The sequence below is a fragment of the Eptesicus fuscus genome, chromosome 4 (assembly GCF_027574615.1).
Source record: "Eptesicus fuscus isolate TK198812 chromosome 4, DD_ASM_mEF_20220401, whole genome shotgun sequence".
Classification (NCBI taxonomy): Eukaryota; Metazoa; Chordata; class Mammalia; order Chiroptera; family Vespertilionidae; genus Eptesicus; species Eptesicus fuscus.
This window is the reverse complement of record NC_072476.1, coordinates 4,172,055-4,190,196: the sequence shown is the minus strand read 5'-3', so window position 1 is coordinate 4,190,196 and position 18,142 is coordinate 4,172,055. Positions and strand designations below refer to the sequence as shown.

At 52.3% G+C, this 18,142-nt stretch overlaps 1 protein-coding gene across 4 annotated transcripts in view; it reads right to left on the bottom strand.

Annotated features, from left to right (window-relative positions):
* PRKCB (protein kinase C beta) overlaps positions 1–18,142 on the bottom strand; it is a 305,124-nt gene that overhangs the window by 65,285 nt on the left and 221,697 nt on the right. For all 4 annotated transcript variants that reach the window (XM_008152760.3, XM_008152759.3, XM_054714439.1 and 1 more), the window contains 2 exons: positions 12,955–13,051; positions 1,001–1,147 (listed from right to left, as the gene is read on the bottom strand). In XM_008152760.3, the coding sequence (XP_008150982.1) occupies positions 1,001–1,147; positions 12,955–13,051 (244 nt within the window). The remainder of the gene's footprint in view (positions 1–1,000; positions 1,148–12,954; positions 13,052–18,142) is intronic.

Sequence of the window (18,142 nt, the reverse complement as noted above, 5' to 3'; positions counted from 1 at the left end):
AAAAGAATGATGTAATCCACAACATAGTATAGAATTTATTCTAATTGTGAAGAGATGACATTGGAGTGTTGCAAGCAGGAGAGTGCCTTGACCTAATGTAGTGTTTTAAGAAATGACTATGGCTGCCCCGTGGAAGGGGTATTACTACAGGTCACGGGTGGAAGCGGGAAAGAGCGAGGAGCTTCTGCAGCAGTCCAGTGGTGTACACCGTTAGCGCAGGTCGCATCAGGGAGCGTGGAGAGAAGTGTCAGTGCACGACGTGCTCTGGGGAAGCAGGTGCCGGGACTCACCAGCTGATTCACAGCTGGCGTACGAGCAGCGTGAGGGCAACTCAAGGATAACTCGTATCTTTACTTAGGCTGCTGAGATGGGGAAGAAACTTGTATTCTTTGCACACCCGCGTTCATGGTATGAGATTTATACTAGACGTATTTGTGGCACACAAAGGGCTTAAGGAGGCTCAACACAACACTAAACAAGTCAGGAATACTTATAATACCATCTCAGGTTCAGTAAAACAGTCTCTCCAGGCATCTATAAAAGCATCCAGAACCACTCTACGAGGCCCGGGGTCATCCTTCAACTGTGCTGCTATGTGAAAGGAATTGTCTCCATTCTTGGCTGCAAGAATGATCTTTTCCAAAAGGCAAATCTGCTTAAAATCTTTCAGAGGCTCCCCACTGCACTGTGAGTAAAATCCAAACTCCCCACCATAGCTCATAAGGCTATGCACGACTAGGCCCTGCCCATCTCTTCAACCTCACATCCTACTACCTCCCTCATTCATGACATTTTGGCCCCAACTCCTTCTGATGGTACCTAAAATGTACCAAGCTTTCCCTACCCCAGGACCTTTGCACATGCTGTTCTCTCCTAGCTCTTTGAATGTTTACCTTGTTCATGCTCATCCTCAGTTTGTATGTCACCTTATCAGACAAATGTGTTTGCCTTTTTAGTAATTTCTTTCTGGAGGAGGTACAACCAGCAAACCACACTGTACCTTGCCAAAGCTGCCTTTCCCAAGCACCATCAGGAAGTTAAAGTCACTCAGCTTCATCCGGTCCCTGTTCCCATTGTTGTCAAACTTGGCTATGGTGTTGGAAGTTTTTTCTTCTGGAGTCTTGGGTGTCTGGCCGATCTTGGCCCTCTGGAGGGAGAAACACAAGACACGTTGTTCAGGTTTGACGATGCCTTTGTAGGAAGACACATACAGACGTGCATGCTGTGGTTCCTGCCACTCACACACCCCTGTCCCATGAAAACCATGGCCAGCATCCCACTCTGCAAGGCCAGAACCTGGAGGCCATCCTTGGCACCTCCATTTCTCTTGGAGCCCTCACATCTCACCAGGAGCAGGCACCTTTTCCTCCTCGCGGCCTCTAGAATTCATCTTCTTTCCATCTCCACCAACATCACCTGCCATCAGTTCTCACCTGGACAGTCACCTTGGTTCCCTCCACACAGGGCTTCACATGCAGCCAGAGCAAGTTTCCACTTCCTCACACCCAACCGAGTCACCACCTGCTTAAAATGCTTCAGTGGTGACTCATTTTTAGGATAAAGACCTTGGAGCGTGTACTGGCCAATATGGCCCAGCATGATTGGGCCCTACCTGGCTCTCCCACCACATCACTCCTTGAGTCCTTCTTCCCTGCAACCCAGCTTCATCCTTTCACCTCCCACCTCAGGGCCTTTGCACATGCTCTTGCTTCTCTATGGATGGCTGTTCTTTCTCCTTCCTTCCTTCGTCAACTTAGTTACCCCAGTTTTACTTCCTCAGGCAAGTCCTCCTTGACTCCCTGTGTCTGGACTAGGTGTTCCTATTTGCTCCCTTCATTCATTTCACCTCCCATTTATACTGGATGATAACTGGCTGTTCACTTTTCCCCCAGGCACACTGAAAACAGTGTTTACAGACTATGTCTCATTCTCCACAGTTTCCCTGACAACTAATATAGTTTCTGGTTAAATGGATAAATGAATGGGTGAGGCCCATGTTTGTCCTCAGTGCAATGGGGGAGAGATCTGCTTCTGTGAGCAGTAAAATAGTGACTCAAATGGCAGCAAATGCTCTGGAACAAGGAGAGATAAGAGAACAGCAGGGAGACCTGCACCTGCCAGGGCCTTGTTACTGGATTGCTTCTAGGAGTGAGAAAATTGTGGCATTAAAAGCTCAGCTTAGAATCCCAACTCTGGCAGTGGACAAGCTGTGTAATCCTGGCTCACAACACTCCTCCACCAAACATCCCAGACCTTCGTGTCTCTGTCAGAGAAACAGGCAAAGGCCACAGAAAACCTGTCCCCTCTGCACCCTCTTATTTCAGCCCCTTCTCCTTGCTATAACCACATGGCCTCGTTGCTGTTCTCTGAAAGCACCAAACACATTTTTTTCCCAGGATCTTTGCACTTTCTGTCTCCTGTACTTAGAGGTCTTTCCCCAGAGCTCCCTCACCTCTAAGAGAGCTCTTCCCCAAGTGCCTGACATGAAATAGCTCTCAGCAATCTCCCTCCCCCTTATTTACTTTGTTTTTTCATATCTCTTATCACCACCTTACAAACCAGATATGTACTTGTTTCTTAACTTATTGTCTTTCTCCTCACACTAGAACACAAGATCCATGAGGACTGCCCACCACCACAGAGAGGCACTTATTTGAATTTGCTTTCTAAATCTCAGTCCCCTTCCCAAGAAAATGAGTTAATGACATGAGATAATGTATCACAAAGTTCTCAGCACCATTCTTGTCACTTAGTAGATGCTCAATGGATGGTAGACATAATTATTGTTGCATTACTCACTTGTCTTTATAAGACAAAGAGGCAACAAAAAGCTTCCCATGGGGTTTAATATCAGGGAAGAGTCATTCATTCATTCAAGAAATACTTATTGAGTGCCTGCTACATGCCAGGTATTGCCCTAGATTCTGAGGCTCCATCAGGGAGCAAAGCAGAGACAGATGCTCAAAGAATTTGCATCCCAGCAGGTATTGGGTCCTCTGCACAAAATGTATTTAGGAGTTATCCAGGTAAAGAATTTGGAGTCAGCAGCAGAAAGCCTTTACCAAGCCAACAACAAGACACAGTCAAAGGACTAAAATCTGGCTGGAGCACTGAAGGCAAGGCAGACGTGGCCTGGGAGGCAGCCAGGAGCTGAGAAAGCCTTGCACACCCATCCAGAAGTCTGGGCTGATGTGAGCACAGCAGGTTTCCACAGTGCCCTGGGAAGAGCACCCTGAGTTTAGGGAAGGGACTCGGTTAGAGGAGGCCAGTTTGAAACCTTTAAGAAGTGACTGCAGTCATCACGGTGAGAAATGGCGGGGCCCGACTCAGTGTCTGCAGTGTGGAGGGAAAGAAGTGGGAGACAGACTTCTCAGGGCTGGACACGGATCGGGAGAGGGAGGTCAGGAGTGAAGGACAGCTCCACTTCTGTTTGGAGCACCTGGGAGGGTGGTGGCGCTTTTCAGTGAGATGGGAAGGGGAGGAGGGGAAACTCTGGCGTGTGAGCGGAAGCGGGAAGAGGCGGATAGTCTGATTTCAGTCAGCGAGATTCCCCCTTCCTTCGAGCCTTAAAACTGCCAGGTGTAGGGCTTCTCCACAGGTGGTTCCACCAGCATTCTGCTTGTCATGCTGACAAAACATCCACCGTTTTTTTCGTTTTAATGTCTTAAAGGTTGAGGTGGATAGAGTGAAATGCATAAATCTTAGGTGTGCAGTTCTGTGAGTTCTGACAAACGTATAAACACAAGTAACCGAAACCCCAATCAGGATGTAGAACATTTCCACCCTCAGGAAGTCCTGCGGCCCCTTCCTCCTTCCCACACAGGACTCCCTGCTCCCACCTCCATCCCTGAAGGTCAGTGTTGTAGCTTCACCTCCATGGAGCCATAGGATGTGACACAATAAGAAGTATATGTTTGGTCTCTGCCCCTGTGAGGAGCTTCCTTTGTTCTACCATTTGGCCTTTGATCTGAGTTCCTAGCAGAGTTCCTAAAGCCCTTGGGATTTCCTGGACAATAGGAGCATCCTTTTTTTCTAATATGGGGACTCTTGGTGGGCTCCTGAATGTCTTCTGGATGGAGGCTGTCCCAGCAGGACCTACCATGATTGGGATCTTGGAACTTTCGGCCCCATCTTCTGGGGCTGGAGATGGAGTTAGTAACCGATCGATCGTGCCTGCAGAATGAAGCCTCACAAATTCCTCAAACTGTGGGGTGTGCAGAGCTTCTGGGCTGGTGGACACATTCATGTGCTGGGAGGGTGGTGCACCCCAACCCCCGGTGACAGAAGCTCCCGCACCTGGGACCCTTCTGGACCTTGCCCCGTGTAGTTCTCCATCCAGCTGTTCCTCTGTATCCTTTATCACATCCCTTATCACATACTAAACCAGTACAACAGAAGTGCTTCTCTGAGCTCTGTGGGCAAATTACAAAACCCACAGAGGGGTCTTGGAGAGGCCGGCCAGACAGAAGTGTGGGCGACCTTCAGACCCACTGTTTGTGATTGGAGTCTCAAGTGGGGGCAGCCTTGTGGGATTGAGCCCTTCACCTGTGGGGTCTGTGCTAACTCCAGGTGGTTAGGGACAGAACTGAATTAAACTGTAGGACACCTGGTTGGTGTCTGCAGAGAATGGGAGGATTGCATGGTGTGAAACACCCACATGTTGAGGGAAGTATCGTGAGAGGGAAGTATCGTGCGTGTGAAACAAGTTTTCCTTTCTAGAGGAGGCAGACTTTTGCATTTAGCTTCCTGTTGCTGCATGAGCCAGGAGTTTGTTCCTTTGCATCGCTGAATCATGTTCATTGTCCATGGTTATCCATTCTCCTGTTGATGGGCATTTGTACTGCACCCCCGCCCCCGTCCCCCTTTGGCTATTAACAAAGCTGCTGTGAATGTACTTTATAGGAAGATATGTTGGGATTTAAGTGTCTCTGGGACAACCCAGTGTAAATACCCAGTAAACAGTTGTCTATGTGGGTTTGGGGTTAAGAAACAATATATAAACCAGAGACAGAGATTTGGAGGCTACGGCATAAAGGGGGTAGTTAAAACCATGAGATCATCAGGGAGAATGCAAACAAGAGAAGAGCCTAAAACAGAAGTTTCATTGCTTTTTGGGGCCAGGGCCTCCTATCATCCCCAAATCTCATTTTTCAGCCCCCGAGTTTTGCTCCCCAGGCTGTCTTGACCCAAACACGTTCTTCCCTTCCCACCCTCCCACCTCCTTGCTTTATGTCTCCTGCCTTCTTTGAATCCTGACTCAAGACTCATCCAATTCACACACTCCAACCTGTGAAGACTCCTGTCCTGACTTCCTTGGTCCCCACCCTATCCCAGCCCTTAGGTGCGCATGCCCATTGCCGTGTGCTTAGGCCCCAGCACAGCGTGCGAGCGAAGCATGGCTGAAGAGCTCATCTTCCCAACTTCTCCAATTGTCTTTGCTTAGAGAAAATGTTTTTTTCCGACCTTCAAGGAACAGCAAGTGGCCAATAGTTTCATTTCTTAGTCCTGCAAGTGACCTTCTTTGCTCTGAATTTGGGGCCAAAATTCCTCTTTCCATACTTTATCCCAATTTGCTTTTGTGACTTTTCTCAGGTATGTACTATCCTATATAATAAAAGCCTAATATGCAAATCAACCGAACATCAGAACAACCAGCCATTATGACACGCACTGACCACCAAGGGGCAGATGCTCAATGCAGGAGCTGCCCCCAGCCCACAGGCCCCAGGCCGGCCAAGGTGGGTGCCAGCGGGGGCCCCCAGATCGCCCCGCTAGTCGCCCCACAGATCGGCCCTGATCGCCGGCCAGGCCTAGGGACCCTACCCGTGCACAAACTTCATGCACTGGACCTCTAGTAAAAACTTATAAATGTTTTATGACCCCCTCAAAGTTAATGTTGAAATCTGAACCCCCAGTGTGCTGGTATTTAGAGATGGGTGGAGCCCTCATCAATGGGATCAGTGCCTTTATAAAAGAGATCCCGAAGAGGGCTCTCTTGTTCCTTCCCCCACCGGCAGACAACGAGAACGTGGCTGTCCTTGAGCCAGGAAGCCCTCACAGACACGGAATCTGCCGGCACCTTGGTCTTGGGCTTCCAGCTTCTAGCACTGTGAGAAGTAAAGTTTTGTTGTTTGGGCCACCAGCCTATGGCGTTTTTTATAGAAACCTGAACAGACTAAAACACAATGTCATCTACGCTTCTCGACTCTAGATCAGAAGTCTAATAGCTCTATCAGCCTGGTCTGTGGTTTTAACATTTAAATAAGTTGACAACTTAAAAATCAAGAGATGTCCTCCACACACCTGATTCCAAGCTTCTTATAAAGCAGGAGTGGGGAACCTTTCCCCTGCCACGGGCCATTTGGATATTTATTTATTCATATGTTCATTGTATTATTATTTTTAATTATATTTTATGGATTTCAGAGAGGAAGGGACAGGGAGAGAGAGATAGAAACACTAATGATGACAGAGAATCATTGATTGGCTGCCTCCTGGGATTGAGCCCACAACCTGGGCATGTGCCCTTGACCAGAATCGAACCTGGGACCCTTTGGTCCGCAGGCCAACTCTCTATCCACTGAGCCAAACCAGCCAGGGCCACTTGGATGTTAATAACATCATTCTTGGGCCATACAAAATTATCACCTTAAAAAGTAGCTGCTGTATTTGGTCAAACATTTAATTAACTCACCCTAATGCCTTGGCAGGGCCAGACCACATGATTTTGCAGGCCTTTTTCGGCCCGCGACGGGACGTTCCCCACTCCTGTTATAAAGAACACAGTCGTCTCTCTTAGCCGCAGCTTTGCTTTCTGTGGTTTCAGTTACCTACCATCAACTGTGGTCTGAAAATATTGAATAAAAAATTCCAAAAATAAACAATTCATCAGTTTCAAATCACACACCATTCTGAGCAGTGTGATGAAATCTCACGCAGTCCCACTCTGTGCCACCCAGGACACGAATCACCCTCTGTCCACGTCTCCTGGCTGCATAAGCCACTAACTTAGCAGCTCTCTCAGTCACGAGACTGACTGTCGTGGCACCGCAGTGCCTGTGTTCACGTCCCCATGACTTTACTTAATGGTGGCCCCAGAGTGCAAGAGTAGTGATGCTGGCCGTTGGGGTATGACACAGGGAAGCCAGGAAGTGTATTATGTATCGGAAAAAACAGTGTAGATAGGGTACTATCCACAGTTTCAGGCATCCACTGCGGGTCTTGCAACATATGCCCCACAAAGAAGGGAATGTTACTGTAGATCCGGCAACATGGAGCCCATTCAGAAAGGCATGGTGCCTCTGGATAGGACATGCCTTCTCTAGTTTACCACGGTCCCCACCAACCCCTGCTGTCTTACACTAAGCTTTTCCTCTTCCTATAATCTGCCTCGCTCCTGAAAACACCTGGGTTTGTGATCCCTATACAGGGAGCTTTTGTAGGTCCTGTGTCCTTTGGAAAGGCCAGGGATTCCCAGTCTGAACCCTAAGAAAAAAGATGCCTACTAAGTAGGGCTCCTGGTGGCTAACTTGGAAGGAAGAAAGGAAGGAAGGAAGGAAGGAAGGAAGGAAGGTAGGAAGGGAGGGAGGAAGGAAAAGCAAAGCAGAAGCCTAGCAGTCATTTCTGCACAAGGGCTCTCACACAAACTGCACTCCTGGAAGGAGCCTCTGAGCTAAACTGCCCGCCTGCGCACTGAACTGCCTGCAGGCGTTTCTGCCATCTGAGCCAGCCCTTATAAAGGAACTAGAGGCCCGGTGCACGAAATTTGTGCACGAGAGGGGGGGGGTGTCCCTCAGCCCAGCCTGCACCCTCTCCAATCTGGGACCCCTCAAGGGATGTCTGACTGCCCATTTAGACCCGATCCTGGTGGGATCATCCCTCTCACAATCCAGGACTGCTGGCTCCCAACTGCTCACCTGCCTGCCTTCCTGATTGCCCCTAACCGCTTCTGCCTGCCAGCCTGATCACCCCCTAACCACTCCCATGCCAGCCTGATTGATGTCTAACTGCTCCCCTGCCAGCCTGTTTGCCCCAACTTCCCTCCTCTGTTGGCCTGGTCACCCCTAACTGCCCTCCCCTGCAGGCTTGATCGCCCCCAACTGCCCTCCCTTGCAGGCCTGGTCCCTCTCAACTGCCCTCCCCTGCTGGCCATCTTGTGGCAGCCATCTTGTGTCCACATGGGGGCAGGATCTTTGACCACATGGGGGCAGCCATCTTGTGAGTTGGAGTGATGGTCAATCTGCATATTACTCTTTTATTAGATAGGATAGAGGCCTGTTGAACAGGTGGGGGCCAGCTGGTTTGCCCTGAAGAGTGTCCCGGATCAGGGTGGGGGTTCCCTTGGGGTGTGGGGTGGCCTGGGCGAGGGCCTGTGGTGGTTGGCAGGCTAGCCACGACCCCCGGCAACCCAAGTGGAGGCCCTGGTATTAGGAATTTATTTATCTTCTACAATTCAAACTTTGTAGCCTGGAGCAGAGCCAAGCCTCCTGCTCGCTCTGTGGTGGCAGCCATTTCTGTTGGGACTTATGTATCTTCTATAATTGAAACTTTGTAGCCTGGAGTGAAGGCCTGAGCCGGCCAGGGCTGCAGAAGCTTGGCTTCCTCCATCACCTGGGGCAACCCTAGCCTCCTGCTCTTCCAGCTCAATGGCTGCCGTCATTTCTGTTGGAATTTATTTACCTTCTATAATTGAAACTTTGTAACCTTGAGTGGAGGCCTGGGCCTGCCAGGGTGTGTGGAAAGCTTGGCTTCCTCCATTGCCAGGGAAACCCAAGCCTCCCTCCTGCTCTCTATGGCTGCAGCCATCTTGGTTGGGGTTAATTTGCATACTCACTCTGATTGGCTGGTGGGTGTGGCTGGTGGGTGTAGCAGAGTGATGGTTAATTTGCATATTACTCTTTTATTAGATAGGATTCCTGGAATCCTATTTCACCCAAAAGGACTGAGGCTTTCCCCCACCCAATGGGAGCTGTGCAGCTCTGACCAATCAGAGCAGCTCTATTCTGACCAATAAGAACACTGTTTTTGGACCAAACTGTGAGGATTCAGTCATTAGCATGAGAATGGACCAATCAGGGACCAGGGTGGGGATTTCTGTCTATATAAGCCAGCTCTCCTCTGGCTCAGGGTGCTACTTTCCACCAAATACCGAAGACTGGCCCTAGCCAGTTTGGCTCTGACGATAGTGTCAGCCTGAGGAACAAAGGGTTCCAGTTCATTTCCGGTCAAGGGCACATGCCCGGGTTGCAGGCTTGATCCCATTGTGGGGCATGCAGGAGGCAGCTGATCAATGATTCTCTCTCATTATTGATGTTTCTCTCTCTCCCTCTCCCTTCCTCTCTGAAATTAAAAAAAAAAAAAAAAAAAGACGGAAGACTACATTTCAGGGACTAGAGCTGAAGCACCGAAGATGTCTTGCCATCTGACTGGCGGGGGTAAACTATCATGTATCATTGTTGAGCTGTTTCCACCAAATAGTTTCCTTCTTCACTGCACCCCAAATGAGCGATTCTGTTGGCATTGAGGTGGCACCAGTGACCACCGGTTGATACCAGTAACCTCATGCCTAGCAGTCTCTCCATCAAAGCAAACACTGTAAAATCGAGGCCCAAATTAAAACTGTCCTCCATCTCGCTGGGTTGGACATGGCTTCAGAAACAGGAAGCACTAAGGCTGCCTTTTCATGTCTGTGACTCAGCGGCCTAGAACTCGGCGCTCAAGGAGAAAGCGAGCACTAGAAGCACTCGGAGCGAAGACCAAGTTAATGCTGTTGACAGGCCGCGCTGGGGAGAGCAAAGGCGCTTCGGCAGCCTCCGGGGCTCCTTTCGGGTGACTAACGCCTGTGCTGGTGTAAGCTGACTCCTCGGCCACCCCCACCCCTACAAGGAGCTCCCACGCCCCCGGACCCAGCTGTGGTGGCAGAAGGCCCTGTAGATGCTCCCGACCCGCACACAGCCCTTCCCAAGCCCGGGGCACCCTGGGCGTGCTTTATTCCAAAGGGGAAGCTGATCGTGATAAGGACGACCCGACATCTGAATGCCGTGACGTGCCAGATGCCATTCTAAACGCATTATCTCAGTCAACCCTCACGCAGCCTAGGAGGCAGGAAGTGCCGAGTCCCCATTTGACAGATGAAGAATCAAAAGCTCAGAGATATCAAGTAACTTATCTACAGCCCTCAGCAAGGTAGGGCAGAATTGGGGCTCAAAGCCAAGCCGCCTGGCTCTGAACCCCTGGTACAGAATAGGCTCCGCTGCCCGGAGGCGGCCCAGGTGTCCTGCAGGGCCCAGGACACTCCTCTCCCCACGGGGCTGCTGGCCCAGGACACCCGTGGCCCTGCCTTGGGCTCCCGGTGCACGAGCACACCGCCCACTGGCAGGGCGAGTGGGAAGTGCTGGCGAGTTACTCCCCGGGAAGCAGCCCTCAGCCACGAACGGAAGGGAGCGGGTGGAACTTCAGCTTCCTGCCCCTCGACTGGGAGCCCTGAGCACGCGTTCCGTTCCCAGCGGACGAAACCCCGGTGGCCCACAGCGTACGTGGCTGATAGCACGTGCACTCGGCCCCCTGCTCCCCGCACATCCCTTCCCCACCGCTCTGCGTGCCTCTGGGACCTCCTCCAGAGAAACTGCCTGTGCTGCAGCCCTTACAGTCCCTGCTGGGGGCCGCGGGGCAGGGCCGTGAGCAGTGTGGGGTGGGAGAAGGCGGCTGAACCTCTGGGGCCTCGTTGGTGAAAGGAACATGGGGCTGGGGATGGCAGCTACCATTCAAAATGGTCATGAGGAGTAAATTCAACGAGTTAATATAGCTAAAGCACTTAAAATAATATCCGGCACACAGTCGGCATGTTGAAATCTAAAAACTCTAAGAAATTATTTAGAAAAATCTCAGAAAACCCATTCTGAGCATCCAAAATGGTGCCTTCCCTTCCCTGGCCCATCGGCAAGCCCACAGTCAGAAGAGAGTCCATCCAGAGCCCACTCGGACCTTCTGAAATGGACCACACGTGGTGGCTGCACCCCACACACCCCAACTGTGAAGTTCTATTACCCCAACTCCAGCAGCTTGACTTTATCGTTACTCAGAATTTCTCCAGATCAGAGACTTGAAAATAATGTCTGAGTCATTCTAGGTGCTAATTAGTTATTGCACAGGGATTACATTTCTCACGTTCAGGGTCAACTGAAATTCCTCTATGTGTCTGAGAACACTTTCCAATCTGTCAGAAACACGTTTTAGGCAACAACTCTGGCCCCGAGCGATTATAACCCAGGTACCCACAGCGCGCGGGCTCTTGCTGGCAGCACGCAGACGAAACAGCCCGTTCCTCCAAGCAGGAGCTGGCCCAGGCAAGTGCTCTGCTCGCGTCGGAAACGTGTGCCTTGTGTTCCTTCTGCCCGAGGACAGAAGAAATCGTTTTGCAAAATGGCGACTTCATTTTACGCAAGGAAATACTGCCCTGGTGTTCTGTCACCCACAGTAATAACACATTTTAACGGCAGCAAATGGACGCGTCTTCAGGTGAGGGAAAGAGAGAGCAATGGTCTCTGCAAGGACTGCTTTTATCAGACTGGGTCCAGTTCTCAGCACTGCTGGGGGGCAAGTCTGCCTACCAGCTCCTCTGGCCTTGACCCAAGTGTACGGGAATGACCCCAGTTACCAAGTTCAGCTTAAGCTCAAGGCCAGCATGCTCATCCCACTTGTTTCCAGGAAAGGATATCCCACTGGGTCAGGACTGCCACCATAGTCCAGGTTTTGTGGAGGGCACAGGCTCAAGAGATGGGTCAACACTCAAGTGCTATTTCTGTCAAGTTCAGGGGAAAACTAACATGGCTCTTGAAATAAAAGGCAAAATCCTTGCTAAGGCCAGCACAGCCCTTCTGGACCTCCCCTTCCTCCACAGCCCTGCCTGAGCTCAATTCGGCTCTCCCTGCTCTCCCAGTGCCTGGTGGTCGGTCTCAGGCAGCGGCTGCCACTCCCTGCCACAGGGCCTTTGCACGTGCTGCCCCCTCTGGACGGCATGCTTCCCCTCTTTACTTGGTAATGCCCGTTGCTGTTTCCTCAGGGACACCGTCCCCATGCTCCAGACAAGCTTACGTTCCCTCCACGTCCCCAAAGTACCATGGGCCTCTCGTCCAAAGAACGTTCCCTGGTTGTATTTTTTCATTTGCTTGTGAGGTTTTTGATGGATAGCAGCGATGGCGATCTATTTTTCTAGCTATGCTGTACATTTTTTCAGTCAGTAAGCCGTCACCACTTATCTAAAATTGGTAAACATGAACAAAACCCTGTTTTCCCTCACGGAACAACTTTAAAAACCCTCACTACACAAATAATGACAGAACTAAGCCCATCTTCCCAAAACGCTCTCTGTGAAACTGGATGTACCTACATCCAGCTGCTCTCAGGCAGATGAAAATAGGGTCTACTGGGCCCCACAGAAGGGAAGGGGTCTGTCGGAGCAGAAGCAGAGCCAGCACTAGAGCCCAAGGTCGGGGCCAAGGCCAGGGTCCGGGTGCTTTGGAAGATACGCCCACGGGTATTTCATGGAGCCCCCAGCACAGTCAGTTCCATTTTTCCACACGACAGCACCACCTCCCAACACCCAACCCAGACTCTAGCCCCCAGCAAACCTCCCAACTCAGCCTCCAAAACACATCACTGCTCTGTGGCTGTGCTCACCACCACCCCCGTCCCCGACCACACCCCAAAACGCCCGGCAGTGAGCGAGCACTTCCCAGAACAGTCTCAATCTGAAGGAACACAGGGAGGCAGGGGTGGCCTCACAAGGCAGGAGCATTTAACTGAGGTCTTGAAGGGTAAATAGGAGTTTTCTGGGCGACACCATGGCAAGGCCCGGAGTTGGGAAAGGCCGCGCTAGGAAGAGCGCCGCGAACGGGACGGACATCACAGGGCAGGCTCGCCGGTTCCCAGGCGGCGGGAAGGGAGACCGCTCACCTCAAACTTCTGCCGCAGCTCCTCATTGCCTTCGCCTCCTTCCGGCGGCACGGGCACGTTGAAGTACTCGCCCTCCTCCTGGCTCAGCAGCTTAAACCTAAAGGGAGACAAGGGCCAGGCAAACTCCGTGACTGCGCAGCAGCATCTCATGGGCAGAACCCGGGAAGGCGGCCTAGGGAAGCTGTACTCCTACAACATGTGGAGGGGTTTTGTCCTGGGGCGTGTGTGTGTGTGTGTGTGTGTGTGTGTGGCCAGGTATGCTGTGTATTTGTATTTTTGTAACTATTCCATGGACATCAGGAAATACACATTCTGTGCTTACAGGGTGTAACATACTCTCGTTCTCTCTCTCGTTCTCTCCTGCCACAACTGTCTTAGTTATATCACTCAGTACTGCAAGTTGGCACCTACTGTTTGCCCATTGGGTGATTTCTGTTCTGGAAGCTGCTCTGAAGCTCTGTGCCCGCATTCCTGTCCCTCTGCCAGCACTGCGACGCCCTCTTCTTTTACGCACGCTGCGGCGTGCTGTCCTGGCACTGGGCACGCGCATGACTGCGCCCCAAAGTGCTCGGTCTCTAGCGGAACAGACTCCCTCCGCGGCTAGGGACACCGGTCCTGGAGTCGGACCCCGTCTCTGTCCGAATCACACCCCTGCCTTTGCCTCCAGGACTCCTTGGGTAAGCTGGTTAGGCCCTCGGAGTCTTGGTTTTTCTCATCTTTAAATGGAATAAAAGCCTCTTCCTCATAGGATCATTGTGAAGGCAAGATATGATGATGCATGAAAAATGAGCAGAGTCCTGGCACTTAGCACGTGTTCAGTAACAGGCACCGTCATCACCATCACTGGTAGTAACGTCATTAAATAACCCTGATGCTCCCGTTTTCCCCGACCACCAAGACGCGTCCCCCCGGTCGGTGAGAGAGAGCGGGGAGGGGAAAGGGCATCGGCAGGCATTCGAGTCAGTAAGGGAAGATCCCCCAACGCCTCACTCCCGAGAGAGGCCTCTAAGCAAACAGGTTTCCCTCCATCCACAGAGCATCCCAGGCAGCCTCTAAGCACAAGGCTCGGTGAGTCCAGGCAGAGGGCCAGCCGGGCCTCCACATTTCATATTCAATCTCCCCTTCAAGGTTCCCACTGCCTTCCAAACGGCAAACCAACGGAGAGAGCACCCGTGTCTTCGCCAGAAGTCAAGAAGGGTGCCCTGACCCAGCAGGGGCTTCTGGAAACCTCCACAAAGTCAAGTCACAGGAAGAGGCACGGAGGGGGGGTTGGCAGACTTTGCCCACCTTCGTGGATTTCGATAAATCTGGATATTCTCAACTAATCATTTTCACCAAATCAATTTCACCAAATTATCTCTTTTTTTAATAATAAATTCACTTTGAAAGGACACTTGATCTCTCTTAGAAATAAGGCCAACGTAACTTGTTTCAAGGACCAGGTAACTGTAAAAATATAAACATGTCAACTCAAAGGTGTGCAAGTCTAAGTAGACGGTAGAACCGAAGGCTCTGCGCCGTGCCCCCGCCTCGTTCAAGCAGGAGGCGAGCGGCAGCCCAGCTGTGCCACCCCTGCCTCCAGCGAGGCCACCGTCAGTCACTTGGCGGCCGTCCTAGTGACCAGAGCAGCTGTCCCAGTAGCCCAGGGCTTATATTCAAGTCACCCTCGTTTCACCGAAGAGTGGCCCCAAAGCCTAACCGGCGGGACGCTGGCATTTGGATACGTCAAGAGAAGCCATGGGTGCTTCCTTTAGTGAAAAGGTGTGTGTGGGGAAAACATGGCCTGTGTGGGGTGCGGTACCATCCGGAGTTCCAGGAGGCACTGGGGTCCACCCACGGCTAAGAGGGGCTGCTGTGGAAGCAGCTGGGAAGGAAATTAACGACACCTGCACACCTGCTAAGCAGCGACAGCTAGAACGCAACGTGTCAGAGCTGGGAGGAAATGCCTTCCCTCCAGTGCCTGTTCGTTGTTTTTATTTTTTATTTTTTTAATATATTTTATTGATTTTTACAGAGAGGAAGGGAGAGGGATAGAGAGTTAGAAACATCGATGAGGGAGAAACATCGGTGAGCTGACTCCTGCATGCCCCCTACTGGGGATGTGCCTGCAACCAAGGTACATGCCCTTGGCCGGAATCGAACCTGGGACCCTTCAGTCTGCAGGCCGATGCTCTATCCACTGAGCCAAACCGGTCAGGGCTGTTCATTGTTTTTAAAGCGAGGAAGAGGTTAAGAGAGGAAAAATACATTAGCAAAATGTTCAGCTGAAATTCAAAGGCCACAAAACAAACCTATAGGAAAAGAGAAAAAGAAGCGCAGACTTGATACAAACCCCAGAGCCGATTCTTTGGGGGAAAACAACAATAAAGCAGACGAACCTCTGGAACACAAGGGGAGGCGAGGAGACAGCATAAATAAGATGAGGAGCCGAGAGGAGAACCGGACTCAGACGGAGCTGGCGGCCAGGCAGCAGGGCCTGAGGCGGGCGCCCGCCGGAGCCCCAGCTGCTCTGCCGCCCCAGCCTCGGCGCAGAATCACGGGGAGAGCTCAGCCCTTCAGGCAGGGAAACTGAGGCTCAGGCCCGGGGCGTGACTTACTCTAGACCACACAGTGTTAAAAGGATTCCTGGAATAAGGATCCAAATTTCTAGAATTTGGTACATTTAGAGTTAAGACAGAATCAGGGATGTTTTGGCCCTAAATCTGAAGAGGACATTTATCTGCAAAATCTGAAGAGGGCTTTTATTTTGCAAAAGTTCCCTCCCAACTACAATTTCATGGACTTCACAGCTTTCCTAAAAGGTGGAGGGGCGAGGCTGTAATCACGTGGAGTCCTATCTGCCGAGAAGGCCCCGTCAGAGAGCTGACGACTCCGAGTCACAAAGCACCCCTCCCGCTGGGAGGCTCTGTGGTCCGGGCTCCGCCCTGTGGCAGGAGGCAGAGTGCATGTGCTTGTGCTTAGGCTGTGCCACTGCCATGACCGGGGCCGAGCCCCGGCCCTGTCACATGAGCTGTGCCCCCCACACCTCGCTGAACTCCTCTGATCCCAGGAACCGTGCTCCGCCCAGAACGGCTGGAGAACCCACGGAGGATGCAGGTGCACACGCAGTGATAATGGGGCGTAGTTCTCACGTGCTGTCCCTCTCCATGAAGCCATTTGTCCTCCCTGCACTCTGCTGTGGGGCCAGGAGGGTGGCAGCACCCGTGGGCACAGCCCCGCCCTCTGGGGCCCAGAGAACCCTGGGAAGGAGAAGGGTGAGGGTGGGGTGAAAGCAGGGGCTGTGCCCCCTCCTGGGGCCCTGGGCAGAGACCTACAGGGAGGGCCCGAGAGAGCAGACGTGGGTGGGGAAGGGTGGAGGGCTCGCCACGGTGGAGACTCCGACATGAGGGGCAGGAAGTGCTGAGGGGGTGCAGCCTGGCGGTGGCCTGGGGGTGGGACAAAGAGGACAATGTGGAGGGACCTCCCAGAGGCGATGGGCAGGGACTGGGACTCCAGCGTGAGGCCAGATGGCGCCCCACAGCTGCACAGTCCCCCCCCCCGACCCCCCAGCTCACACGTAGTAAAGGGCTCTCTGCACATCTGGTCACTGCTGCATCCGGGTGACTCCCGATCCTGGCAGTGGTCAGCCTAGCGCCAGCGACCCGGTGAGACTGCGGCGCTGCTGCTATTGCAGTAATCCTCGTCTCAATGGCCTTCCCTCCGTCTCCCCAGACCCCCGGGGCCCCATGTTCTTCCTCTGCCCTCTCTGGGCCTGACTTAAAGAGGAAGGGACACGGAATCTGGAGTGGTCATGGGGCAGTGTGCAAAGTTAGCTCATCCATATGTTAAGGACGATGATCCAAAACTTGGGGAAAAGGGAAAAGATAACGGCGTGACCTGTTAATATCCTGCTGGGGCATTTTCTAATGAGCTCCTCCTCCCTCGCAGTGCTCCACCTGCTCCCAACCCGGTGGCCCCAGGCGGCCCCCGCTCTGCAGGGACGATGCTAACTGTGAGCGGCTGAGATTCGGGCCCGCTGTCCCCACGTGACACCTGCCAGGCGGCTCACTGCTGCTCAGCGGCCGTTTCCTCCAGCTCCCGGTCATGTCAGCCTTCCTCCTACCGACACACCCCTTCGGGCCAGCCGCGCCGCCTCCGGGTTCCCCCCCCCTCCCCCCCCCCGTGAGCTAAGGGAGCCCTGAGAAATTCTCCTGGATGAGGATTGTGTTGTTAACCACCTGTGCATTGCGCTTTAAGGCACCTGGTCATTTTCTTTTCTTTTTTGCCTGGGCTCTGTCCTCTTGGCTTGTCTGCTCATGCCGTGATTCGCTCTCTAATTTCCTCCTCAAGGCCTACCCCCTCCGGAAGCCTGCTCCTCGGAGCACGTCCGTCCACACTCACATACCTCTAGTGACAGACGGAGCAGACACTCAGTGCCTACAGAGTTAGAGGAAGCCCCTGGTCTGTAGGAGGAGAGACAAGGCATTTGCAAGGTGGTCCCGGGGGTCCGTTCTCTTTCTTGCTAAACCAGTTTGGTTTTGATTGACTTTCACGGGTAACTGAAGAGGCCCCGAGGCCACTCAGAAATGCGAGGGTTTCTCTTCCAGAAGCCAGAGCTGCCGCTACCACTCTCCCACACTGACTGCACCAGGTGGGTCCGTCAGCTTGGACGCCTTCACCCAGACAGCTGCCCGGAGGCTTCCCAGCCTCCTTGTTGGGAATACTGGCAACGAGCTTTTGCCTCAGGAAGGGACCAGGCAAAAGCCCAGCAGAAGGAGACGTGCTACTGCCCGGCCATCGAGTCCCAGGCGTGGCCGCAGCCCCGGGAAGGAGACCTCTTAAAGAGGTCCAGATCCGGCCGTGGTTGCACACAACTTTGGGGTAAATTGTGAGAGCTGCTGTAGTAGCCATGGGGCCAGTTAGGTCACACAATTGTGTGAGGTGGGGCTGGTGTAAAACAATAGGGAGTGGTGGGGACTGTGGCAAAGACAGAATCCTGTCTAAGGGGACATTAACTCTTCAACTGTTCTCATGTGATTGGGCCCAGGGTGCCCAGATTTTCCTGGTTTTTCAAGACATAAGTCCAGATTTTTATGGGAAGTCTTGACTTTTAAAATATTGGCAATTAATTCTTTTTCTTTCTTTTCAGCACGAGGACCAAATAAAACATATCTGTGAGGCCAGTCCAATCCACCAGCCTTCACTCTGT